This window comes from Planococcus citri, chromosome 4 (assembly GCF_950023065.1).
Source record: "Planococcus citri chromosome 4, ihPlaCitr1.1, whole genome shotgun sequence".
NCBI lineage: Eukaryota > Metazoa > Arthropoda > Insecta > Hemiptera > Pseudococcidae > Planococcus > Planococcus citri.
This window is the reverse complement of record NC_088680.1, coordinates 31,970,427-31,996,244: the sequence shown is the minus strand read 5'-3', so window position 1 is coordinate 31,996,244 and position 25,818 is coordinate 31,970,427. Positions and strand designations below refer to the sequence as shown.

General features: G+C 32.6%; 9 protein-coding genes across 13 annotated transcripts; 1 reads left to right on the top strand and 8 right to left on the bottom strand.

The window, feature by feature from the left end:
- Positions 1–269: 269 nt before the first annotated feature.
- Positions 270–1,884, bottom strand: LOC135842927 (protein D2-like). The gene is made up of 7 exons (XM_065360614.1): positions 1,633–1,884; positions 1,256–1,354; positions 1,050–1,173; positions 826–963; positions 669–747; positions 451–540; positions 270–341 (listed from the first exon to the last, which is right to left on the bottom strand). The coding sequence occupies exons 1-7, from the start codon at positions 1,678–1,680 to the stop codon at positions 335–337; spliced, it is 585 nt and encodes a 194-aa protein (XP_065216686.1). The 5' UTR covers positions 1,681–1,884; the 3' UTR covers positions 270–334.
- A 1,177-nt stretch (positions 1,885–3,061) lies between these two features.
- On the bottom strand, positions 3,062–5,032 carry LOC135842926 (protein D3-like). The gene is made up of 6 exons (XM_065360613.1): positions 4,886–5,032; positions 4,634–4,816; positions 4,422–4,557; positions 4,123–4,284; positions 3,980–4,046; positions 3,062–3,874 (listed from the first exon to the last, which is right to left on the bottom strand). Exons 1-6 carry the CDS (start codon positions 4,934–4,936, stop codon positions 3,775–3,777), a joined length of 699 nt encoding a protein of 232 aa, XP_065216685.1. The 5' UTR covers positions 4,937–5,032; the 3' UTR covers positions 3,062–3,774.
- Positions 5,033–5,800: 768 nt separating this feature from the next.
- LOC135843269 (protein D2-like) lies at positions 5,801–7,474 on the bottom strand. Its single transcript, XM_065361089.1, has 6 exons — positions 7,317–7,474; positions 7,066–7,248; positions 6,842–6,977; positions 6,590–6,730; positions 6,403–6,469; positions 5,801–6,303 (listed from the first exon to the last, which is right to left on the bottom strand). The coding sequence occupies exons 1-6, from the start codon at positions 7,365–7,367 to the stop codon at positions 6,204–6,206; spliced, it is 678 nt and encodes a 225-aa protein (XP_065217161.1). The 5' UTR covers positions 7,368–7,474; the 3' UTR covers positions 5,801–6,203.
- A 67-nt stretch (positions 7,475–7,541) lies between these two features.
- Positions 7,542–9,303, top strand: LOC135843270 (putative odorant-binding protein A5). 3 transcript variants are annotated; one of them, XR_010558290.1, is made up of 6 exons: positions 7,542–7,861; positions 7,962–8,072; positions 8,418–8,548; positions 8,633–8,767; positions 8,851–8,932; positions 9,033–9,303. XR_010558290.1 is itself a non-coding variant. In XM_065361091.1 (6 exons), exons 2-6 carry the CDS (start codon positions 8,040–8,042, stop codon positions 9,181–9,183), a joined length of 528 nt encoding a protein of 175 aa, XP_065217163.1. In that variant the 5' UTR covers positions 7,542–7,792; positions 7,962–8,039; the 3' UTR covers positions 9,184–9,303. The 3 variants fall into 3 exon arrangements, 2 of the variants coding, with proteins under 2 accessions (XP_065217163.1, XP_065217162.1); XM_065361091.1 differs by having other exon boundaries at positions 7,542–7,792; positions 8,418–8,544; XM_065361090.1 differs by having other exon boundaries at positions 8,418–8,544.
- Positions 9,241–11,638, bottom strand: LOC135843272 (phosphatidylethanolamine-binding protein homolog F40A3.3-like). The gene is made up of 6 exons (XM_065361092.1): positions 11,321–11,638; positions 11,010–11,102; positions 10,800–10,920; positions 10,566–10,703; positions 9,645–9,720; positions 9,241–9,555 (listed from the first exon to the last, which is right to left on the bottom strand). The coding sequence occupies exons 1-6, from the start codon at positions 11,381–11,383 to the stop codon at positions 9,456–9,458; spliced, it is 591 nt and encodes a 196-aa protein (XP_065217164.1). The 5' UTR covers positions 11,384–11,638; the 3' UTR covers positions 9,241–9,455.
- Positions 11,639–11,862: 224 nt separating this feature from the next.
- On the bottom strand, positions 11,863–13,589 carry LOC135843268 (putative odorant-binding protein A5). 2 transcript variants are annotated; one of them, XM_065361087.1, is made up of 8 exons: positions 13,431–13,589; positions 13,231–13,342; positions 13,027–13,143; positions 12,825–12,951; positions 12,588–12,731; positions 12,421–12,493; positions 12,241–12,331; positions 11,863–12,153 (listed from the first exon to the last, which is right to left on the bottom strand). In XM_065361087.1, the coding sequence occupies exons 2-8, from the start codon at positions 13,285–13,287 to the stop codon at positions 12,034–12,036; spliced, it is 729 nt and encodes a 242-aa protein (XP_065217159.1). In that variant the 5' UTR covers positions 13,288–13,342; positions 13,431–13,589; the 3' UTR covers positions 11,863–12,033. The 2 variants fall into 2 exon arrangements, with proteins under 2 accessions (XP_065217159.1, XP_065217160.1); XM_065361088.1 differs by having other exon boundaries at positions 13,450–13,589.
- A 1,176-nt stretch (positions 13,590–14,765) lies between these two features.
- Positions 14,766–16,088, bottom strand: LOC135844246 (putative odorant-binding protein A5). Its single transcript, XM_065362393.1, has 6 exons — positions 15,901–16,088; positions 15,689–15,826; positions 15,481–15,601; positions 15,271–15,402; positions 15,105–15,177; positions 14,766–14,980 (listed from the first exon to the last, which is right to left on the bottom strand). Exons 1-6 carry the CDS (start codon positions 15,958–15,960, stop codon positions 14,779–14,781), a joined length of 726 nt encoding a protein of 241 aa, XP_065218465.1. The 5' UTR covers positions 15,961–16,088; the 3' UTR covers positions 14,766–14,778.
- A 143-nt stretch (positions 16,089–16,231) lies between these two features.
- LOC135844247 (protein D2-like) lies at positions 16,232–17,941 on the bottom strand. 2 transcript variants are annotated; one of them, XM_065362394.1, is made up of 6 exons: positions 17,668–17,936; positions 17,354–17,536; positions 17,139–17,265; positions 16,920–17,057; positions 16,782–16,851; positions 16,232–16,694 (listed from the first exon to the last, which is right to left on the bottom strand). In XM_065362394.1, exons 1-6 carry the CDS (start codon positions 17,773–17,775, stop codon positions 16,595–16,597), a joined length of 726 nt encoding a protein of 241 aa, XP_065218466.1. In that variant the 5' UTR covers positions 17,776–17,936; the 3' UTR covers positions 16,232–16,594. The 2 variants fall into 2 exon arrangements, with proteins under 2 accessions (XP_065218466.1, XP_065218467.1); XM_065362395.1 differs by lacking the exon at positions 17,354–17,536 and having other exon boundaries at positions 17,668–17,941.
- Positions 17,942–21,385: 3,444 nt separating this feature from the next.
- LOC135845150 (uncharacterized) lies at positions 21,386–25,225 on the bottom strand. Its single transcript, XM_065363614.1, has 12 exons — positions 24,955–25,225; positions 24,747–24,851; positions 24,536–24,659; positions 24,299–24,436; positions 24,139–24,214; positions 23,946–24,036; positions 23,056–23,208; positions 22,864–22,974; positions 22,616–22,781; positions 22,381–22,515; positions 21,842–21,920; positions 21,386–21,706 (listed from the first exon to the last, which is right to left on the bottom strand). Exons 1-12 carry the CDS (start codon positions 25,003–25,005, stop codon positions 21,610–21,612), a joined length of 1,326 nt encoding a protein of 441 aa, XP_065219686.1. The 5' UTR covers positions 25,006–25,225; the 3' UTR covers positions 21,386–21,609.
- Positions 25,226–25,818: the final 593 nt, after the last annotated feature.

Here is a 25,818-nt window from a genome sequence, read left to right as displayed (position 1 = left end):
ATATTTTTACACCTTTCAAAATCAAAAATTGGGGTGTTTATTTAAAATTTTGGATTATCCGACCTTGTTGGGTCGGATAATGCGAAATGGAAGTCGGATAAATTTGTACCGGATAACCCGAAAGTCGGATAATTCGGAGTCGGATAATCGAGAGCCTCCTGTATTCATAATATCTACTTCCTAGTCTCAGGATCTAAAGAATTAAAAATAGGTAATTATGTTTTTTTTTTTTTTTTTTTTTTTTTAACAAAACACCAAAAAAAGAACAGTCGAATTTGTAAGGTTTATTTTCATAAATACATATTCACAACTGTCATCACAGTACGTATAATTTTCACCACCTGTGGAAAAAAAAAACAATAAGTTAGAATTTCATTGAATGCAGCCTATTCGCTGGCTCTGGTTGGGTACGAATACTTCAATAATATTAAAATTTTAAGTTAATTATACCTGTGAAAATAGAAATTGCCAAATAGCGGGTCTCCTAATTTATATTGACGGGCGAAGTCGTACGTATTGAAACCACTCCTCAATCCGACCCTGTTGAAGAAATTAGGAACTCAATTAGTATACTGTACTTACATGAAAATATTTGTTACTCCAGAAAAAAAAATATGCATTGAGAAATTTAATCTTAGTAGGTACTGTATGATTCAATCATAACTTACTTTACTGTACGCTTTATCCAGTGTTTAAACGATATTTTTCCTTGTTGTTTATAAATTAGGAAAATATTTCGACGGAAACCTAAAAATTGAAAATTTAATTTAATAAAATTAAACGCCCAAAAACAAGTAAAAAAAATTCATTTTGAGATCTAATTACTTCTATCTTGAGCCCAATCTGTGTTTTTGTATTCAGTCAAAACTTCACCCCATTCAATCTTGTTCCCAGGTATATTGCCCACTAACCACAAATGGTACTCTTTTAAAACAGCGTAAGTTCTATTAGGAACATCTGGATCTAAAAAAAATCATTTTTTCTTTAAAAAATTCCGGTTTTGTTGAAAATGTACATATATTATTATGATTGGCGGTGTCTCTACGTACTTGTTAAAATGAGCGTGTAATACGATTTCGGATCTGCATCCCATTGGACAATTGGTGGATCTTGGGTTAAGTCTTTATTGAATATGTAAACGTCTGGAGTGATATTATTTTTTGGATAGTAGACCTGATAATGAAGAAATTATTTGATTATGAGAGTATGAAATATGAATAATATTTTTTTTCTGGGTGGTGGGGGGTACGCTTACCAAACACATTTCATGAGGTGGTACGGGTATGACATCGGGGACTACAAGATGTTTCAACATTTCTATTCCTATATCGAAGACCCATTCTCCTGTACCTAGCTGAAAATTATCAACAATTTAGAAATTTAATGAATTAGTTATAGTACAAGCGATTAATCAAAATAATAAGCAAACAAAAAAAAGGTAATTAGAATTTCAACAGCTTAAATCAATGCAGGAAATTGACTTTTCACGATGCACTTTTTTCTAGGCGATTTCGATTTCCTTCTGACGCATTTAATGAAACTTTGAATCATTTGATTTTTTTCTAAATAGTTACCTTACTTATACAGCAATTCAAAAATTGAATTGAAAAATAATTTTTAAGAAATACTTACCCATGGAATTTGAAAAAAGGCCCACAATAATATCACCTTATTACGCATTTTTTCGTCAAAATTCACTTGGACATCTTGAATTAGGTACTTGGAATGCTGGCGATTTTTATCAACTATTGGGTGATATGTGATAACATGAGATCATCAAATAGGTCACCTTTTCTTTAATATTAAAAAATTGATAGAGGGGAGATCAGATAATGATGCAAATTCTTTCGAAAATTAGATCAACGTGAACAGGTGCACATTTCACTGAATGGTAGGTACTACTAACTTACATATTAAGAGATCTGTGCTGATTGTGAAATGGATGAAAGATGATCGGCAAAAAATATTTTCTCGGGGGTCTAATTAGGTATAAAAAAAATGAATTTGTACGAAACTAATACTTTTTTAAAATTACGTAGGTACTTGAAAGAAATGTATTTTAAAAATGAAAATTTTGAAGAAAAAAAATGTCCAATTTACTTATACCTAATAATTGAAAGTTTTTTTCTGGTGAGTCGCAGGGGATCATTTGGATTTAAAATTGAAAATTTTCCAGTAAAATTTTCTGCACCATTTCAAGAACTGGAAAAAATAAGATAAAGTCTATTCAGGTTTTTTTCTTGCTTAAAACTTCAAAAGAAGCATTATTTTAAATATGTATGATTCAAAACTTTTTTATTTTTACTTTTTCGAGGGGGGGGGGCTACTTTAGCTCAAATTTTGACATAGACAATAGAAAAAATAATTTATTTTATAAAAATATTCCCTGCAGATGAAATTTCAATACATCTGGATTTCAATTTTATTTCATTACAAGTCATTTCGTTTCAGTTATGGTTTATCCCAAATAAACGTTAGGTAGGAATATTGAATTAAAAATAAAGCGGAGTCAAACAAAAAATTATGGCTGAATTACCAAAATAATATTATCAAATTTTTAGATTGAGAGCTCAAAGTTTAAAATATGAGAATGCTGCTTTTTTAAAGGAGGGAAGGGGGCTTAAGTGATCTCTTGGTGTACTCAGTAGGTACTTCTTTATCATGTGTCTTCAAAATTAGTTTGTTTCTTCAAAATATGTTGGTTCTGTGATCATCCCCTCAAAATGGTAAAATCTTTCTCACAAAAAACAAATTGAAAAAATAAAAAATCAATTCAATTTCAAAATTGATGGGGGAGGGATTAGGTATTCACTTGGGAATTTTAAATTTTTTCTACATCTTATTGAGGTCATGTGGCCATAATTTTTTCTCCAACTCCATCAAATTGAAAAACAAAAAAAAAAAAAAAAAAAAAAATAGAAATTGTCCCAACCTGGTAGGTAAGTAAGTGTACATCATAAACTCAACGTTTTAAAGCTCACTAAATGTTATTTATTTATAAATGTGTACTCATAATTAGGATGGTACCTTTCATACCCTTAAAAAACAACAACAACAAAACTGAATTAAAAAATAAAATTTAATAGGTAGGTATGTATTTGGATGCACACATATGTATGTACTTAACTACTCAATTAGGGCTGTGGAAAGTTCATAATATATTTGTAATTATGAAACAGAAATCTTTATTATTTTAATTTTGAAAATTTAGATTCCAAAATCCAAGTCAAATATTATAATTTAATCAGTTTTTTAGCCACTCCAATATAATTGTGAAAAAATTAAGCTGCTTAAGCTGACATCTGGGCTAACATTTTTTGTTCTTCAAAAAGTCCCATAATTTGTAAAATTTGATGATAGGTACATTTTTTTAAAATTACATTTTTCAATTGTCATCTTCTCTTTCTCGAATTGATGAATAAAAGTGACCATATAGTGAGTAAGTTGCATGCTAGCTATTAATATAAATGTAGCTCAATTTGAAAATTTTCTCAAGCTGTTTCAAAAATATAAAAAAAAAAATAGATATCTTTATTTCAGTCAAAATGGGAGAAAAACTCATAGAAATGAGTCTGCCCAAAATAATATGAAGAAAAAGGCTCTCGCAGGATTCCTCTTTTTTTTCGATCAAAATTTTAAAATCCTTGTGTCATAACTTCTGAATTAGTTAAACAAGGGTATTCTTTGCTTTCTTTTATTTCGTTAAGTTCGTCTTATTCCCTTTTTCTTCCTGACTCCAATTCTCATCCAGTGAAGTGCAATAATAAAAAGTCTCTATTCGTAATTTACGAGGAAATAATTTCCGAATTTTGGATTGCCCAATTTGTGTTTCTGTACGAATTGCTTGATGGTAAAACTCGCATTCAGTCCATTTCTATAACAATAATATTAGGAATGTTTATTAAATTATTGTATCTATTTGCATATGTATGCTGCAATACTGATTTTTAAATTTGCTTTGTCTTCTGTTGTCTCTCACCTTTTAATTTTTGGCGCAGGAAATTTGTTAGGTTGTTCGTAAACTAAGAAAGCGTAACGAGCATATCCTGAAAAATGAGTATTATTCAAAACTTATTGACTTGAAAATTGTCTTTTTTTTTTAAATTTGTGAGTTCAATGTACCTCGGTTTGTGTTGCTCGTATTTGATGCTCTGACAACTTGAGGCACTAAGTAATCTAGAACTGTATCTCCTGAATTTATATCGCTACTTTGCACATTGATTAAGAGCCAGTGATGAAGCTGTCTCGATTTATCTGAATTCGGAGCTGTCGGGTAATCCGGAGCTGCACAAAATGTTGTCGAGTACACACTTTTGTTCATTATGTAAATTTGAATTCAACCAATACCAATAGGTTAAGATAGATCCTACTTCGTAATCGTAATGATGATAAATCTAAGGTGAGTAATTCTTAACACCAACTTGTCAGAAAAACGGTGTAAAGATCATCAAGAATATCTCTCCAGCTCATGTTGCAAGGTGCAGAAAGCAGATCACTTTGTAATAATTCAATCCCTGGTTTAACCTCTACAGGTGAAATTGATCCCGGAAACCAAGCCTGAAATATGTACCAATTTCTTCACACTAGAATGATCTCAGTTGTTAACTTCAATTAATCACTATTGAGCACTTACATGACATCTGAATCGTGGAGGTAAACTTATCAAATCTGGTACCAGATTATGGGTTATAAATTTGGTCGCTATGCTCTCTTGTTCTTCCCATACCAGAGCTTCCATTGTATCTATTAAGCGGTTTGGATCTACGGTGCTTTCTTCCGAGTAATCGCTGCCTTCCTGTCTCCATCTATCGCATTGCTGGACCGAAATTTAATTGGTGGGTATAAAAATATTAGAAATTATTCAAATCAAACGATTGTTACTTACGCTGTTTATCAAGTGGAAAATGGTTGCGAGTAAAAGAAACTGATGGAACATGATTGCATTAAGAATTTTGTAAATTTTCAAAAGTGTACATGGTTTCAGTTTTATCTAAGATGTACAGTTGTACCTACTGAGTTTATTTTTTTGAAGTTTAATCGTAAAAAAAATTATCAGTCATCAATTAATAATCGTTTTCATCTGTGATTATGAATTCGGTACCTACTTAATTTCTTGCATCATATGTAAAATGTATATAAGTACCAAGTACCTAAAGTACCTACTTGTTTTTATAATATTGTGAGTTTCCTATTTCTAATTCTCTGAAATGTAGTAATTTCAGCAATTATCAAGATATCGGGAGATATAATAATGTTGCATAGGTAAATTGCCTATTAAAAATTAATTTTTTTAAACAAAGCAGAACACTGCAGTGATGACAAAACTTTTGCATTTCAGTTCCAGTTTTCAGTTATGATTGTTTCAGTTTTGGTCTTTGGTATTAATTTTAGTTTCAGTTGAGTTTCTTCATTTCAGATTCAGTTTTCAACCACTTTCAGTTTTATTTCCACTTATTTTCCCTTTCCTATCAAATTCGTGATATTTTGGAAATTTACAGAAAAATTGAACTAGGTAACTACCTAGCTACCTACCTACTTAAATTTCACTTTTACTTTTTCAAGTTTTAGTTTTACTCATTTCAGTTTCAGTTTTAGTTCCAGTTTCGGTTTTCCATTACTAAATAATCAGTGAAAAGCTGCGAATACCTACTCAGTTTATTTAAATCTTCCAATTTGGAAAGTATCAATTTTGTAGGCCATTCTGGGGTCTTTTTGGCAGTGATGGAAAACTGAATTTCAATTTTTTCCAGATATTTAAAATCGACTTACAATCTAAGAAAAAGAAGATGAGGGTATGCAATTTTTATTTTAAAAGCTCAAACATGTAAAATACATAGGCTAATATCTTTTTCGAGTTCGTAATTTTAAATGATACCTATTTTAATATTGGTATAGAGATGAATGGCGATGCTTTTAAGATGAGTGAAAAAGAACAAAATTGAAATTTGTTTTATTCCAATTTATAAAATTACCAAAAAAAGGTCATTGTACCTAAAGTATAACACGGACTCAGCAGGATAACAATTCCTGCATTTCTTCGTTCAAAATACTTGTCAATCTTCCCAAATGATTAGGTATGTACTTCCAAAAACTTGGAAAGTTTGAATTGAATACCTAAGTCGTTTCCTTCCTTATTTCTCAGACATGCTTTCCTGTTTACTTAAGCTCCAGTTCTCATGAGATCGATCACAATTCAAAAACCTCTATTCGTAATATATAAAGAAATAATTCCCAAACTTCGGATTTCCCAAATTATGTTTTTGCACGAATTGTTTGAGAGTGAAAGTCGCATTCAATCCATTTCTGCAACAATAACATAATGTTCGTAAGTAGATTTTTCACCTGCAGACAGCAATACTCAAGTATCTGCCAAAAATGGCGGTTCATTTTCTCGTTGCATACCTTTTAATCTGTGGCACAGGAATTCGGTCAGGTTGTTCGTAAACTAAGAAAGCGTATCGAGTGTATCCTGAAAATTGAAACATGTTTGTATAGGGGGCTTTTTAACATTGACTGTGTAGCTACCTATGCCTTAAAATTTGTCAGTAGGTATAATGGTAATCTCAACCTCAACCCGTTGTGTTCGTACCTGCTGCTCTTACAATTTGAGGTATCAAATAATCTAGAACAATGTCTCCTGTATCTATATAGCAATTTTTCACATTGATCAAGAGCAAGTGATGAAGTTGTCTCCAATTGGTAAAATTAGTAGTTGTTGTAAAATCTGGAGCTACAAAAAAATCGTGTTTGAGTGCTCACTTGCAATTGAGTAGATATAAATTGGAATGCAACCGGTAGGAATTTTGTAATGATGAAAAATCTGATTCTTATTAATACCAACTTGTTAGGAACACGGTGTATAAATGATCGGGAATATACTTCCAACTCATATTATGCGGTGGATAGAATAAATCACGTCGGGCTAATTCACCCCCTACCACAACTCTGGCAGGTTTAAGCAATCCAGGAAACCAGGCCTGAAATTTGATTAATTTTCTCATAGGTACTTGTAAGTTGTCGTCAATTATCAATTATTTTGACCAACGATAGCTATTGAGTACTTACATGACATCTAGATCGTGGAGGTAAACCTATCAAATCTGGAACAAGCTTATGGTTGAAGAATCTGGTCGCCATGTTGACTCGTTCTTCCCATGGCAAGTCTTCCTGGGTGTCTATTATATCGTCTGGATTTGGCGTGCATGTTTCCGAACTATTTCTGCATTCGTCTTTCTCTTTATCGTATTGCTGAAGAGAAATTTAATTAAAATAATGAACATACCTATCACGACTTAAATGACAAGATTGCTACTTACACTGTTTATCAATTGGAAAATGGTAGCGAATAAAAGAAGTCGATGGAACATGGTTGAATTAGGATTTTGTAAATTTCCATTTAAGCTTTCAATATTATCTAAAAATTATCGTTGATGTGGGTTCATTTTTACTCGTATTGAAGGCTAATCTCAAAGAAAATTATCAGTCATCATCGTTTTTATCTGTGATTATGAGTTGAGTGTTCAATTTCAATACCAGTTGGTGTACCTAACTATCCAAAATATTACTTTTTTTTTCATTTAAAGTGAATCTCGTTTTTGCTGATCTATAATGAGGGTAATAATTTCTGCAGAGCGTTGAGAGGTGCTTCAAGGATATAATCAAGAGTTCGGGAGATAAAACGATGTTGCATAATTTTATTTCAATTTGAGATAAATGTTGAGAAAATTTGATTTTTTATTGCAACTACTTGATTGTATGTACAAGTGAAGCTCTGATTTGATGTGTCTGTGGAGTAAGTGAGTGATCAATCATGTATACAAAGTTTTTATTTATTTTTGTTATTATTTTTGAAGCTTTTCGAGTACGTAACTTTTCAGTGTCATTTCCCATCCCCTTTCTCTCCATTATACATAGGTACCTACTTATAGACCTAATATGAAATCATTCATATAATTTTGTAGAAAAATGAAGGCCAAGTCACAATTAAGGACACGGTCCCAATTTCCAAAAGATTTGAAGCCGAAGGAATCGTTCCTCATATGATTGATTGCCCTCCAAATTACACAGCCACAGTATGATTTTTATGGTTTTTTTGAATATTTCATCGCAAAATCAAACTTTACCTCAGAATAAAACAAATTGTTGAGTTCAGCGTGAAATTTTAATATACTTTGATAGGTCACACGCCTATGTTTGGATTGCATTCTGACCTCTGATTTCAGTTCTGCCGTATACCTTACAAATTCAAGGTCAAAATATATGTCGCTAAAATGTGGTCATGTGACACATCAAAATCTATTAAAATTTCACCCTGATTTCAATTATGATATTTAAATTCAATTACATTCACAATATGCGGAGATTTTTCAAATACTTGTGCTACATACATACCTATATGGTTTACTATTACGTTGTAGGTAACTTTCCCATATGATGTGAGGGTATTCCCAGGTTTGATATTGAATATATTAGAAGTTGATACGAAACCTAGACCAAGATGGAGAGCCATAGATGATGCCACATATTACACCATAATCATGATTAGTTTGTATATAATCATCTCAAATTGGTGATAAGTCTTTTTCCAGCAATGACCAAGTGCTTATCAGTTTATACAAATTTCGTTATCCAGGTCCAGATTTACCCCAACATAATGTTCCCTATGCTGAATGGAATCCTTGGATAGTTCGCAATATTCCTGGTTTGAAACGTGCCAAAGGCCAGACCATTATTCCTTATAATATGCCTGAAGAGCCACGTCGAAATGGTATCTTCACCTACATCTAGATTACCTAAAACTATATCTATCATTTCAAGGGTGCAATGATTGATCATTTTTGTCCTCTACAGCAACATTTTTAATGTACGTGTTCTTGATTTACAAGCAAAATGAATACATTACTTATAATGATTCGTATTACCAAAATGAAGGGTATGTTGACTTCGACACTTTTCAAGTATTCTTATTGTTAGTTATCCATTTCGACCTCGAGGAAGTTTTAATGTTACAACGAATGGTCGCTAATTTTCAGGATGATTGAAAGAGGTGAATTCAGAGTACGAAAATATACTCAAATTTATAACCTGACCTGTCCCGAAGCTGGCAATTATTACGTGTTGACTTTTTATCAACCTCCTGCAGCGGTAGAAACTACCAGAAGTACTGTTCACTTTGAGTGGTGATTTCTGAATGATTTCTCTACTGACGGATTTTAAATCTAACTAAATGAATTATGTAACTCGATTTCGATAGTATTTTAATTTTTTTATTTATTTTGTTGAATAAATTTATATTTTTTTTTACCTGTAATTTAAAAAACCTAATGTTGCGTGAGTTGCCTTAATAATACTATTAAAAACTTTCTGACTATAAAATTGCAAAATTGGGATCTTGGTTTTGCAGTGGAAAGAGACCAGTACTTATCAATAAAAATATAGAATTTTCTTCTCCAATTCTAATAGCACAGAAAAAAGTAATTTGCGATAGTAGGCCCAATGAGATCGTATTTTGAGATGAACTGTTTCAGACGAACACAACCAGGTACTGTTTTCAACCTGAAAGCGATGAAAATGATTTGAGTAAGTTGAAAAAGGCTAGAAATTCTTTGAATTAGATGCTTCAAAAAATATGACGGAATACTAACGTATCGTTGTATATTTCATTGACAAAATTTAGTTTGCCCGGCTGCTCGAAGACTGCAATTACGTAAGGGTAAAGTTCTGGGGAAGAAATAATTTTTAAAAATTTTAAATCTCAAAAAAAATCCAGGTGCTCCAGAACAGGATTTGAATATTTTTCCTGATAATACAGCTACCTATTCAAACGATCTAAATGTACCTTGGATTGTTGAACATGAAAACTGAGGGGGCAAAATCATAGTCTATTTCAAGTTTACATAATTCATTCAGAATTGAGCTATTCGCAGTTGCAGAATTTTAAGCGAGGAGCATAAATTTTTTTTTCAATTTAAACTTATCTTTAAAATTGAAGGAGCCGCAATTAATTAGAATATTTTAGTGCTTTTGTACATTTAATTTTAGACATAGGTATAAAAGATGAATTCGACCTTTTTTTTTTTTGTAAAGTAAGTATTCAAAGTTCCACAAATTTTGTTATATTCATTGTTTGCCTAAACCTAGAATTGAAGGTGCTGGAGCGAGCGTTTCAAAAAATTCGAAAAGGTTTTAGATTTTGCATTTTTCAATTTTCCTCATTTTCTACGAACTTGAGCGTCTTTAATATTTTGAGTTCATGTAAAATGAATACAATCTAACTTGTACAACTTACAATAGGTGCTAGAGCAATTTGAAAAATGTTGATAAATCACAGTCCTCTCAATTTCGAAGGAAGGCAAAACATGAACACGATTTTTTTGTGTAGCATTCAATGTTTTACTGTTAAGGTTGAAATTCATTGTACCTATAAACTTAAAATTGAGAGTAAGTACCTAATTTTGTACCTCTAGTTTTTTGTTCGGCAACCCAATTCACATTCAAGTAGTTTGGGTTGCTGTATGCATCACAAGGCAAAATATTCTACACTTGTCTTTTTTTGAAAAACGCACCATCGTTGTTCTTTGGTGGTATATTGTATGGCAATATGATATCTCCTTTGTGTATTTTTGAACCTGGCACATTTCCAACTATCCAATGATCGAATTCTTCATATTTACTGGGATCGCCATCTTCTGGAATGACAGGTCCTGAAAATCATATGAACATTGTTCGATTTATAGCTCTGGCAACATTATTACTACATGATATTGGGTATTTAATATTGAATCATCGTTTTTACTTACGAGCCATCACAACAGTGTGATGATTTTCCGCTCTACCACAATATTTGATTTTGGGTTGATCAATAACTTCATCTCTTGTGAGTAAGGTGCCTCCTCCGAGTCTTATTTTATTGTATGATATCTGGGAAAATAATTCCGCGAAATAGTGAAAGAGAGTGTTCTTTCATAATTGAGAAATGCAAATCATGAACTTAGGTTTTCAATTATTACCTGTGCTGAAGAATTTGGCAAATGGGAAAATAGCAATGGTACAAATCCTTCATCTAAAAATTTATGACCTATTTTTCGAATGATTGTATCGCTCTGTGAATCAAGATAATTTTGTACGAGGTTAGTTATTTGACAATTTTTTACGTCGTACATCAAGTACCATATTTCCCTCATCTTACCCGCCGAGTATAGGGGGAGGGAATAACACGAAGTCCATTACCAAGATATTCAAACACTGTTTCCGATATCTTTTCGTAATACCCCAAAATGCATACGAATGCAAAAAAAAAAAATAATTTTAAAAAACTTACCTCGAGAAGAATGTGTAGGTGTACCAATTCAAAAATAATGAGACTAAAAAGATACCTGGACATTGGACCAGCTTCACAATATTTCTAGTCGATGATTTTTCACAATTTCGTATTTCTGTTTTCATATTTTAAGTAATATAAAATTTTTATCAAAAGTAGTAGATTTGATAAGAGTTGAGTAAGTAAGTTTTTTCATTAAATGCTCTAATAAGCGATAAAGAGTTGTGCGAATGTTGAAATTGGTCAAATCGGAAAATTATCCATTAAACTTTTCTATGTTTATTCAAATAAGTATAGGTAGTCAGTAGGTCTCAGTACCCGTTTTGGAACAAAGTAAGGTGCAAATGATGAAATAAATGAATCTGATTTTTTGATTAGATTGGCATTGATTAAAAATATCCTTAATGAATAGGTGTTTTTTCTACTTTTTTTACGAGCAGCTTTACAGTTTTAAAAATAAACTTTATTCAACTGAGTAGGTATTTATTTATTTTTCCTACTTGTGAAAAAATTATTTTTATTGATGGAAAAAATGTTATTCATATTGTCTACACAGATTTTATTTTTACAAATTTATTTACACGTAATAATTGAGCAAAGTGGTTAAAAATATTACAAATGACCTTTATTAGGTTACCTATCTAATCTACACTGATATCAATTTCATCAAAGCATCCTAGTTTGGCTGGTTTCAATCGTGTTTTAGAGGAAATTCAACCTTCTTTCGACTCATCTTGAATGCTGATTGGGCTCTCTGTGTCGATGGATTCAGTCCCTGATTCTTCGTAATAATCATCCAACGTAGGTGTAGGAACTTTTTGACCTGGTAGAAACTACACAAAACAGACGATCATTAATTTAATTGCGATGAAGGTATACAAACGTTGAATTAAAATAGGTCATTTGAGGTAGGCACTCACATCTTCACGAACCCAGCAGAAATCACCGAATAGTGGTCTTAGTAGGTCAAACCTCGAGGCAAAATTTTCTAAATGAAAGTTGGGAGGTAATCTGTGAAAATTGGCAATTTTACGAATAAGTACGAAGTATTTTTTTCTCTCTAGGTACGTGAAATCTTTTGATGAAGGTGTGCTGCTTACTCTTTTCCACGAAGCTCGTCATAGCTCATGTTACTCCGTTGTTCGTATACCAAAAATGCAACTCGGGTTAGAGCTAAAAAACACACAAAAAATGGATGAAAATTGTCCATAAATGGATAAAAAAAAAGAAGAAGCTATAAAGTGTGTAATTTTGTAATAATCTTTACGTTTGTAATGTGGGTAGGCAGGTACACCATAGGGAGTAATAGGTTCTCCATCACCTGTCAATTTTTTACTACCAGGAATATTGACCACAATATAAGGCCTCCAGTTTCTGTCATTTTGTTTGTACATGGCTACGGCGTCTACATCTGTGTAAGAAGTGTTAAAAATAAGTACCCTAATCAGAGATTTCTTATCATTTGCTCACATTGATGGAAATTCCATTCTGAATATGTACTCACTATGCATAATAAACGTATAAAACCCTCTTTGAAGTTTAGGAAATTCAATAACTGGCGGCTCTTTCATGTATTCTCGAGGTAACATGCTGCCTAAATTGATTGAAATCGTCTTATTCTTAAAATACACCTGTAATCGTACAAATGCTATGAGTTAGGTACCTAGTTATTCATACGTAGGTAGTGATCAGTCAAAGAGACTCACTTTTAACCTATCTGGAGGTGGAGACATCAAGTGTTCTGGAACTATTTTGGAATCTCTGAATTTGAAAAATACCTCGTTGAATTTGGAACCTCGAAATTTTTTTGTCGCGCGTAACATCTGAAAGATATATTATTTTGAAACCTTTTCCTTCAGGATGCAGGATGTGCTTTCGCACTAGAAATTATCACTGAAAGAAACACTTACTTCTGTTGGTAGAATTGATATACTTAAGATGGAAAGAATAGAGAGAATTTTCAACATTTTTTCTCGAATTCGATGCGTTACCTAATACAATCTCAGCTCCCTTCGATATTTTCTTAAAAGTACAAAAAAAGATTGTGTGATTTACTCGCAAATACTGATACTGGCCCAATTAAATATTCATCATTTTTCACATATTTTACCAGAAATTTAAAACCATAATTGGATATTTTCAAATCAAGCAAATTTTTATATTAGAATTTTTGGTAACACTGATTTTATACTTTTTGAGATTTTTCTTTATCGAAAGCTGGCGAGTCTTATGAACTATATCGCTCCATATCGACTGTCTAATAGATCAAGGGGTTTCATAAATTAAATGCCCTTTGATTGTACAATCTTTAATACATACATTGTAGACAGTGTTACCAATTCATAAAACTTTCCTGTTCTGATGGAGGTCTTTGAGGGTGTTATTTCAACGTTAATTTTTAGTAACTGGTGCTGTTGAAGGTATTTGAACTTTACGTACAGTGACAGTGCTTCCCCATGCAATTTTTTAAAACATTTTCATTATACTCGTATTTAATGCTCAAATTACAAACTTTTTTCGGTTTGATATGTCCAGCATACGACAATAAGAATATTTGCACCCCCTCCCCCGATCCTCTGTGACAACTTCTTTCTTAAAGGGGACATAACAAGGAATAGGTAATTTAAATTCAACTTTACAAAAACAAGTTGGCCTTGCTAACAAAATGACGGTCATTTTGATTGAAACATGAATCGAAATCGCAGATTTTGATTTCCAGCATAGGCTAACTCCCACAAAATTTTTTTAACTGGACAAAGCTAGATAAAACGAGCATGCAACAATTTATTACCAGCGAAAATATCAAGCGCTAAAGTGCATTTTTCGATTTTTGGTGAATATTTGAAAATAAAATTTAGGCCAAAAATGAGAAAGAAAAATCAAAATGTTACCAAATTGTCCTAGAAAGCTAAAATTTGGGATATACCCTATTTTCGACCTGTTAAATTGATTGGAAACGGTTCCAAACCGTTTTGAGCAGTTTTGGAGCCTCCAGCAGATTTTTGAAACTTGAAATTTCCATAAAATTTTGTCAAATGCGGTTGGAAAGTCAAAATTTATTCTGTAAACTGATTTCAATATGTTTTGAAGTCGACTGCCAGTGGATTTCAAGTCGTTTTGGAGCCTCCAGTGGCTTTTTGGAAAATACTGGAGCCTTTAGTAAATTTTTAAAATTTAAAATTTCTATAAAATTAAAATAAAAATTGGAGATAATTGGATGGATTTACTAAGAATCATGAAATAATCCGTGAACTGATGTTTTTGTGCTGGATATTCTCACAGAGCTTGAGTGATTGTTCACTGATGACTGATTGGAAATTCGAGAGTATAATCACCAAACAAACCTATGTACTATACTTACCTTCCTGCATGTTCATTTCAGTCCGTGATTAAATTTTTTTTTTATTGAAAAATGAGTTTTAATTATCAAAAAATCGTTAGTGTGTAAATTCAAATATTTATATTTTCTCCATATTAATTCCATAAAGTGTTGGCACCGCGTGAGAATCCCTCGTATCCAGGTATGCGTTGTAGAATCGTTTCTCCGGATTATCCCATTCGAAATTATTGGAGAAAATGAAATTACTAAACTTAGCCATTCCTAAATCATATTTAGAGGTGAATTCGGTCAAATTGAAATCAGCGTGTGATTTTGCCCGCCTGTGAGAAAAAATTTCACGTCAAAATTCCATCGGTACAGAATAGAAACATGTAGTGGCAACGTTGCAAATACACTTGGATTGTGACGTTGCCAAAACTAGAAAATGAATTGAATTCAACTCACGAATATCTGTCTTCTTTGTCGAAATGGATGAATCCTTTTTGTTCGTAGATCACAATAATGTGTTTATGAATAACTATAAACAAAATTTGAAAAAAGTCAATGAATTTCAGATTTTTACTCTGTTACTTGAGATGTCTTCAATTTCTATGGCATATAAATTTCTTACATGGATTTCCTTTCAAATAATGGAGTTTGTATGGCCAAAGACGATCCCCTAATCTGTATAAATTCGGTCCTGGTATATTACCAACTACCCAAGGTAGCCAGTCTTGATGCATTTTTAGATACAGATGTGTGTCTGAAATATTAAATTTAGTAGCCCAATTTTCATCTTATTAAAATTTCTAAACCAGTGAGGAAAAATTGAAGCCCTTACGAAACAGAACCAATGTGTACAAAGCACCGTGTTCACCATTCCATACCACATCTGGTGCCTCAGTTAACAACGATTGATCGACTATATTTCCATTCCTGGCTTCACATTTTTCCCATATCATCTACAAAAATAAAATGAGTAGGTATATTATTCTTTCTGTGGCATAAAAATGATATTTTAGTGTTGGCAAGCCAATTATTCAACCTACTCGACATCTTTTCGGCGGTGTTTTCGGTAAGAAATGGGGCACGACTGCTTTTTCTTCAAAATCAAATTCGTGGTAGAACATGGATCGTTCCTCGTCATATTCTGAGTCTGTTTTGGGCTTTATTGTTGGTCTGCCCACCTGGTAAATAATTAGGAAATTATTCACCAAATTTTAGAATAAAAAATGTGAACTGTTTGTACCTAGGTACTTACCACATGGATAGCATTACAAACATGCAGTGTCGCAGAAATACAGAAAATTCCGAACAACATGAGGAGAATTTGTTTATTCAAAAGATCTGTTTAACGATACAGCATTTTAACAAAAATAGAAAAAAATCTGCATTTGCAAAATATTTTCATTCGATGGTGTAACTTTACAAGATCATAAATAAGTGATAACGCAGAGATATAATTTCACTGCATTGCGATGAGGTAGGTATTGATTTCATACGTATTTTCAATGATACATATTTTGATAAATCACGTGACCATATTTGAAATTATTGACAATCTTCTTTAAGATGAGGTGCAAACAAATTAATTTTTTGGTCTACCTATCTCTTTTCAAGTTGAAATAACTGTACTTTTATTCAGATATTTTTTTAACCCCGAAAATTTAATTATTTTGATATGTCATACGATCATATTTGAATTTTGAAAGAGTGCTATAAAATTTATTTTTCATTCTGATGTAGATAGGTATGCACCTAATTTGAGTAGGTTGAAATTTCACGTTTATTTCGAAGCCAATTTTCAAGCGTTTTTTTATAAATATTTCTTAATTGTTTCTGTCGAGTTTGATTTTTTAATGGATCAGAATTAATAGGTAATGAAGTATTTGTCATATTATGATACTATATTTCTTTTGGTTTTATTTTAAATACCATACACAAGAGAAAAAACTTTAGTTGAGAAAACTGTAATAGAAGTTCCCAAACTCAGGGTTACCCAGTTTATATTTGTATACAAATTTGGTCAAATTAAATCGCTGCAATCTTCTTGGTCTGAAAAAAATCAATAAATTCGAATTCATTATGTCCAAGTTCCCATATTTTTTTCTATCCTTCATAATAATCATAAGGCTTACTCACTGATAGACATCTCGATGATCAAACGTAATCGGTTTTTCTTGTTTATACACCAAAAATACGTGTCGTTGAACTGTGAATTTTAGAGAAAGCATTACAAGTTATCCTCCAACGAATAAAAAGTTTATTTTCATTACTCACATGCATCGATAGGTTTAAAATCTAGATTATAATCATACAACACGAATCCATCGTCAACTCTACAAGGTCCTGGAATATTGCCTACCACCCAAGGACGCCATCTTCTAAAGGAGAAATTACCAATGGGTACATCCGGATCTGAAACACATTCATTTCAGATACTTTTACACTCTCGAATGCTGAAAATGATCACACCAGCGGAATAATTCAGTAGCCTACTGTGCATTATTAGCGTGTAGAGAGCATCCTCGTCTCCGTTCCACGTCACTCGAGGAGATTTAAACGCTGTATACCATCTTCTGTGCCGATTTCCCAAATTGGCTCGAACGCAAAAGTCCCAATAAACCTGGAAATTCGTATTCAAAATTCATTACAGTTGAAAACGTCTGTGGAATTCTTCCAGATAGAGCCTGATTTCACTTACTCATACTAACCCAGCACTTTTTCAAAGGAGGCACTGGAATAATGTAGGGGCAAATACCTCCTCTTTTGAATTCAGTTATCATTGGATTTTGAATAAATTCGGGGTAGTAGCCAAATATAGGTATTTGATCGTAGGCAGAATTATTAACAGTTTCGAGGAATTTGTGAAATTCCATGATATCTTCGCTAGAAGGCTTTTTAAAAAGTTCATTAATTTTGAGGTAGTTTATATTTTATTTGATTTTAAATAGTTCGATAATTCGAATAGGTAGTAGGTATATTGGTAGATAGGATACAGGTGTTTGGTAGGTAGAGGTATACTTACTTCTATACCACTTAGTCCACTTATTTCTACTGCTTTGTAATCGTAAACGGCTGCATTGGTGAAAATTATGGTGGTAATAGCGATTAATGGTAATAAAATATACAACATGTTTACAGGAATTGAAATTGAAGACGATAACGTGAAAAGTTTCTGTGATAAGAACCAACTGATGACTGTGAATGTGGTAACTAGAGGACTGATATGGTTTTAATTTTGATAGAATTTTCACGAAATAAAATCAGTGTTGTTTATAATTTTGAACTATAATGCGTACTTAGCCATAAGTCAACAGTTTTTGATTTTTTCAATTCTACGAGTACCTACTAAGTTAGGTACCTAGTGTAGTTCTTAGTTTGATGATTTTATAGAAAAAAATGAAAAAAAATAAAGCAACAAAATTAATTAGGTACATATTTAGATTCAAACCCAGTGTTGCAGAAGAGAACTAATACGTACTTACCTAGATTCATGGCATTTTAAATTCTCGAGCTCCCTTGCAACCTTATATTGCAATTGCAGTAAAATATTATAAACACCTATGTTTTCCTCCATTCATTTTATGCATCCACAAAACATAGGTAGAGAAAATAGATTTATATTTTGCTGAAAATGCAACACAATACATAGGTATGTGCATTTCGAGTTGGTAGTAGTGTAGCTCCAACTTCTAGAGATGAATTTTTAGCCTTATATGTGACTCGAAAAAGGAATCAGAGATTCCGAAAATGGAGCGATTCGATTTCTTTAATAATAATTTTAAAACGTGGAAAAATGTATGAATTTGGTCCAGATTCCAGTTGATGGTAATTAGTTTAGCGTCTTTCATGATATTGTACTAGCAAGAGAAAAAAATTGATCAAAATTTACGACTCCAGGGGGGAAAATCGATAAAAAAATCAAGTTTTTTGTATTTTTGAAGGCCAATCACTGCATTAAAAATTCTGAGAAAAATTCACATTTTACATTACCTAAATAGGTGAGATAGGTACTCACAAAATATATTTTTTATGAAATTTGCTCCTCGGAAGGAAGTTATTAAAAGTGCAATTGAAAGACTAAAAATGGCATTTTCACTTAAAAGACACATCCGAAAAAATTTCAAAAAAGGAGGAGTCCCGATAAGGCCATTTTTTGGCCCCACGACAGTTATCGACTGGACCACTCTTAAAATATTGTAATAAATATCCAACATACGAATCGGTGGTTGGTCAACCCAAAATGACCATTTTTTGGGCTCCAAGGGTTCCCAAAGTTGTGATTATAAAAATAATTTTAGGAACCACTGAGTATTTTTTAGCGTAAAACATTTGTTTGAACTTGATAAACGTTATGCGGGGTGATTTTCCTATTTTCGACCCTCGTGGGCAGAAATTGGGGGGTTTTGATTCTTGGAAAATTTTGGAACCAGCATTTTGAACCTACCCCTTTGAGCCCCCTTAAAAAGCTTTTTACAGTTTATTAATATATCTGAAAGACCTTCATCCTACCAAATTTTGAGCTCAATAAAATTTTCTACTGGTACTCAAAAATCCAGTTTTTCATTTTTTCGCAATTTCGAAATTTTGGGAACCTCTGGAAAACTAGACACCTGCGATTTGCGCCAAACGTATCGTTTTGAGGTATATATTCAACTATCTTGATGAAAAAGTTTAATTATTAAGCTCCCTGTATATTCGTAATTTTGAACCCTTTTTTTTAGAGCCCCCCACTTTGGACACCCCTAAAAAAGGTGTTTAAGCAAATTTTTTCAAATGAATTGAAGAATTTACATTTGAACCACACTGGCAAGTGCTCGATAATTTTTCATTCGATTTTTCCTGTAACTTTCAAAATTAAGCTTTTTTGGGCCAAATTCTGAAATTTTACTTCGTTGAAATCGTGAAAACCTGATTTTGGCATTTTTTTTAAGAGTAAAATTTTGGGTTAACCAACCACCGATTCATATTTTGGATATTTATTACAATATTTTAAGAGTGGTCCAGTCGATAACTGTCGTGGGGCCAAAAAATGTCCTTATCGGGACTCCTCCTTTACACAAATGGCCCTCGGGCCTCGGTAAGCATCTAGCATCCCAGCGAATTTGAAAAAAATTCAGTTAAAAACCACCAGAGATAGAAATCTAAAAAAAAATCAATTTCAATTTTCACGTTTCACATTTTTGAAGATTTTGTTGGGAGAGGGGGGGCGTGCAATCGAAAATTTGTGGAAAAAAGTACCAATTTTGCCAAATAAAACAAAAAATGTGAAAACAATTGTGCCAGTTGACATTATAGACAGCCTCCTTGTAGCCTATCATGACTTATAAGAAATTTTCGGGTTTCCTGTTCAATTTTTAAAAGCCTCCAGGCTCCCAACATTGAATTTTTTGTTCGGTGAAAGAGAAACAAATCAACCTGAGCGTAAAAAGGGCAAACGCTTTTAAAATTTTTTTTGTATTTTGATAAGTGAAAACACAACGTTTTTTGTATGAAAAGTTTGATTTTCTTAGTTTCAAAATTTTAGAATTTGAATGATGATTTTTTAGAAATTCCAACTTTTAGAAAGAAAAGCAAACTAGCGCGAAGAAAGTAGGGGCAAGAGTTTTCGAAAATTTGAGTTTCGAGAAGTAAAAAATGTTTATTTTTCATGTGAGAAGTTTATTTTTTGAGGGTGAATAAAAGATTCAAAAATGAAAAACAAACAGGCCTGAGTACCTCAGTAAAGCGAGCATCGCGAAGATTTTAAAAAGTTACCTATAAATTCAAGAAGTGAAATTGTTGGGTATTTTTTTTTACAAAAAGTAAACCTAGAACATTTTCCAAAATATGCAGAAATTCAGAAACACTATACAGACGCATTTTAGCTCGAGCGAAGAAAGGGCAAAGGCTTTCAAAAATGTGAAATGTGTAGGTAATTCAAGTTCCAAAAAAGTCAGCAAACTAGCTTTTTTATCAAGTCTAAAAATTTTTAAAATTTGCCAATTTTGTCTAAATTTGCTAGTGTTATCAAAATTTTAACAAATTTTTCAGAATTTGACAACTTGGAGGAGTTATACTCCTCTCCCACACCACTTAAGTTTCGTTACCGCCCTTTTAGGACTTCAATTTATTCGAAAATGAACGAATAAGTTACTGGAATAGATAATACGTAGACGTACCTACTGAAAACAAACGAAAATGAATTGAAAAAATCAATGTTAAGAACTTCGAAATTTGAAAAAAAATCATCAAAATTGACTCCTCTAAAGTGAAGTTTATGAACGAATAGTTGAATAATAGTAGGTGTAGGTACTAAGTAGTAAAAACAAACGAAAACGAATTCAAAAAATTCTTAGTGGTGAAGGGAGAACTGGAGATGGAGAATAATTACATTGCACCACATCCACCTGCAGGATGACAAAATTAGGTCTGGAACTGCAGCCTTGTGTAATCAATATCAGTGTCACTTATCACCTCGTTTTGTACTTTTGTGAACTCGTCAGTCGTAAGCTTTTTTCAGTGTTCGGACTTTCTGAAACTTAAAACTTTGTAGATAATATTCGATACTCGCGTTAACACAAATGTAGATATGTACTTCAAGTTGGTGACTGGCGATTGTGTTTTTATTCGTGAAAATATTGAAGCCATGAAGAAGGCAAACGAACAGCTGCACACTAAACTAACTATGTGATGTGGTTTGCTGAAGCAAAAGCCATTTTCGGTGAGTTACATCAGATTCTATTAGAATAAGTAGACATGTCTTTAAATAACTATTAATGATAATGTGTATTACGAGTATTACGACCAAACATAAAGTAGTGATTTATCATCATCTGTAAGTGGAAACCATTCCATGTTCCATATGAGTATTGAGTTTGCGTTGAAATTAATGGTTGGAACGAATATTTTCTATCAAAAATTGAAATACTGTTGGGTTGTTGTACGTATACTACGTATCATTGTTCGCTGACTGTTGAAGTGTTGACTAATCGGGTGACATGAAGAAGTTTCCAGCCCATGGATTACCCAGTCCATATTTTTTGGAAAACTTCTGTGGGAAAAACTGTTCTCGGTAAGGCAGCCTGTTGCATAAACAAATATCTTCGTATCAATCTGTGTTGGCTTTTACTCGATTGTTTTCAAATTAAGCAATTGTTTATTATGATGAGATATTTAATTAGTTATCAAGTTCAAGTAGACATGATTTCTCAACTTACGTCCAATTATCGTAGTCAACTTCGTTGAAAACTGTCGCCGGTGGTTCGTGATAAATTAGGAATACATGTCGATGTAATCCTGCAACATGAATATTATTTTTATAGATATTTTAGTCAAGTACCCACTTGATTAGTCTTGAAAATGTAGTCGTATTTCTGAAACGAAGAAGTAACTGGATCAGGTTGATCATGGAAAATTAGTTCATCGAGTGTTTCATGCTCGAAATACGAATCCAGCATCGATTTACCCTTCAGTGAATGTAGAATTTCTTTCTCACTGTCATGGAACTGTTTGCAGGGAATTGGCTATTTACATATTACTAATATGAGGTCATCTTTACATTTTTTTTCATACTGAATTTCAATATCTATATGTATGACGTACTTCGATAAATCTAGCTTTCCTGCGACCTGATTTTTTGGATCTATCGTCTATCGAAGCTCGTTTTTTTTTTGCGTTTGTGTAATATTCCTCCTTTATCTATATCTAATCATTTTATTTCAAATTCAATGTATTAGGTATTGGTAATTCTGCTTACCTTTTCGTTCACCACCTGGTTCGGTATATTTAGCCACAGTTGTTCCAGCAGTTACATTATTTCCGGGAATATTGACCACTAACCATTGTAAAAAAGGTCCGGCGAACGGATTACCTCGATGAGGAACATCCAAAGCTATGAAAATATAATTCTAAATGCAATGATCTCTGATATTCTTGGAATAGCATCTAACTTTATACGTATTCTGATAGTCATATGTGTAATTTTATCGTACCAACATATACGAGAGTGTAATTCAATTCTGGCACACTCCTCCAAGTAACTAGTGGCTGATGTTGACATCTCATGCCTCGGATCTCTTTTCCAGGGAAAATTGTATCGTTTGATAGTCCTTTATCGTCGGTGAACAGTTTATAAGTGTAATTGGAGGTGAAGAAGATCTGGGATCATTCGAGTGTGATATAAGATATTTTTCAGAATGGTAGGTAAGGATTCTAACCCTGTAATTTTTGATCAACTTACTCGACAAAAACTTAAAGGAGCTTCATCTTCTTTTAGAATATCCGGTATGATTTCTTCTTCTTTCATTCGGCCTATTAAATCGTACATTTTGGTTTTGTAACCTCTTTCTATCTGTGTAGGAAAAAAACCAAACGTTGTTTTGTTTCAACCTATTGCAAATGAGGTCACTAATAATTTACAAACTTAGTTTACCGAAGGCAGTTCGTGCGATTCTATGAAGTAAACATCGGGTATTTGATGACCTTTGAATATAGATTTTAGTTTAGCCATAATCACGTCATGAGATGGGCAAATTTTTTCGCGTAATTTTTGCTTCTCCGTTTCATTCTTCCAAGCCATGCATATCTGTTGGTGCATACAAGATGAATGTTAATTTTTCTTGTAATAGTCTGATCCACTTGATCATGCGATTGGATCATTTCAAAAATTATCTGATAGTCGAAGAAAAAATCGAACACTTACCAAACATCCTGAGAAAAATAACAAAAAAACTAAATGCATAATGAAGCATTGATTTTAAATTACTTAGGAAATGTGATTCATTACATTCACCTTACATGATGTAAATTTTTCTAGTGTTGGCTTTCGGGCATCAGTCGTGCTGATTAAAAGAAGCAATCGTAATTCGTAATGTTGATTTGATTACCTATATTGATTGGAATGAGAATCATCATCTGTGATTTGAAACGCATTTCAGACATTACGTTCTGCTCTGGTGACTTCAAAAATCTAACTTTGATGCACTACATTGATATGAAAAGTTTGCTGTGGACGAGAATGAGTGAAATTTCGTGCAAATTATGTGAATAAATGAGAGCTCACCTTCTCATTTTTTACTCCAAGTATCTACCTTGGCCCACTTGATACAAAAAATTAGTGCAATGAATCAAAGTATTTTTTCGTTTGAATGTTTTTGAGCGTTTTATTTATTTTACATTTACACTTTAAGTGAACAAAATATGATTTTTGTAAATGGAGATAAGTAGTATGTACAGAAAAAGATATCATGCATTTTAATTCTGCCTTTTATCATGTTCAACCAGAACAAAAACACTTTATAATTCAGATTAAATTCGTTAATAAATACGATGCAGGAAAAAATTAATAGCAACGGGGCCTTGTAAACTATATTTTGCTGCCAAAGGCCTAATTTTCCTGGCTCCGCGTTCATGTCTGAAATAATCATTAAAAAAGTACGACGACTTGAAAGTTGAAACACATAATTCTAAGTTGGTAATAGCCCAATAGGTATAAAACATGATGAAGTATACTCACATCCAACTTTTTCTTTCTTGAGTATAATTCAATATCCCAGGCTGCTTATAAACGAGAAATATATTTCGATGGATCCCTATAAGCATTTGGAATTGAAAAGAAAAATACGTTTGTAGATAGGGTGCAACAAAAAAGAGACTTATTCACTGTAAAATTTTACCCGACGTAGGAGAAACTGCCGGATATTGATACTCCAATATCGTTTCTCCAGCGCTCACATTATTTCCAGGGATATTTACAACCATCCAAAACATATTTTCTCTCATTGTAGGCCTCATAGGAGTCGGCGAATCTGGGTCTGAACAAAAAAGAAAATCTTATCGAGTTGTAATTTCACTATTAGCAATTTTATTGCTAGAGCTACTTAGGAACTCGTTAAAATTCATCATTTCATCACCTTCGAGAACCACAATGTAGTAATCTGATTGATTTGCAGTCCAGGTAACGTTAGGCTGTTTGTGAGTTTGGTTTCGAGACAAATAATTGCCTAAATTTACCTCGGCTCCGGAAGGGTAAATTACCTATACGAGAAAATTTCACAATTAATAATATTGTACATTCTTATCCGTTAGTGAGCAGATGAGCACATGGGAGATTGGTTTCTTTACCCGACATTTTTCTAGATTTTCTGGTATTTCGTCCAGTACGTCTGGTATAATACTGGTCCAGTTATGTAGCTTATGCTGCCAGAAAACTGATGGTTCTCCTAGGGACTGGAATTGAAAGGCAGTGGTGAAAGATGAAATTTGGAATTATCTAGTGTAAGCTAAGACCATTAACATAATAAGTTTTAGAAAACTAATTGTATGTACGTACTGGAAGTATGAAGCTTGCAACGATGCAAATTATTATATTGCAATGAGACATCCTGCCAAAAACTTCATGTTCTTAGCTCAAAATTCAGATATATAACCTCGCGTGTCCATATTTTTTTCAACTCCATGTTCGGATTTCTCTTCATTTGGGATTTGTTATCTATTTATATTTGCCTTACGTAATGTATGTACCTAATCAGATGATTTCACAAGTAAAAAGTGCACGGGTTCTACTCGTGAAATTGGACCGTGCCAAGTTTTGGAGTTGGAGGTTATTGAGTAGAGTATAATAACGATAGCAGATCATTCAGATTAATCAGATGAAAATATTAAAAAATTAAATCTGATTTGATAAGCTATCATATTTTTTAGTACCTAGTTATTTGAATTTTTAAAATACGACTGAGAAAATTCAAACTTTATTGGCTTTTTGGTTTTTTTAGTGAACTCACATTATTATACATATTTTAATGGATTTTCAAAATATGTAATGAGAGTAGCCAGAATTGAAAAGAAATTTTTTCAACTTCAAAATGTTGAGAACACAATTTTAAGAGTTGGTGAAATCAAAAAATGCTTTCAAATCTTTGGAAGGTATCTTTGAAAGGGGAAGAAGGAATCTGAGAAGTACTGTGCTGCAGGTCGTGCGAAAATTTTCTGAGGTCTTGATGAAATCCTACGAAGGTCTTCCAGTTTCCATTTGGATATTTTTTTAACACCTTGTGGAAAACTTTCCAAGTTGTGAAAAATTATTAAAAAATGTTGGCCCCTTTCTTTAGTTTGATCTTAAGAGCGAAAATGAGATAGTTATTCTAAAGGTTCTAATCTCTATAGTCTGTTCCGTGTTTCTGTTTTTTTTTTCAAC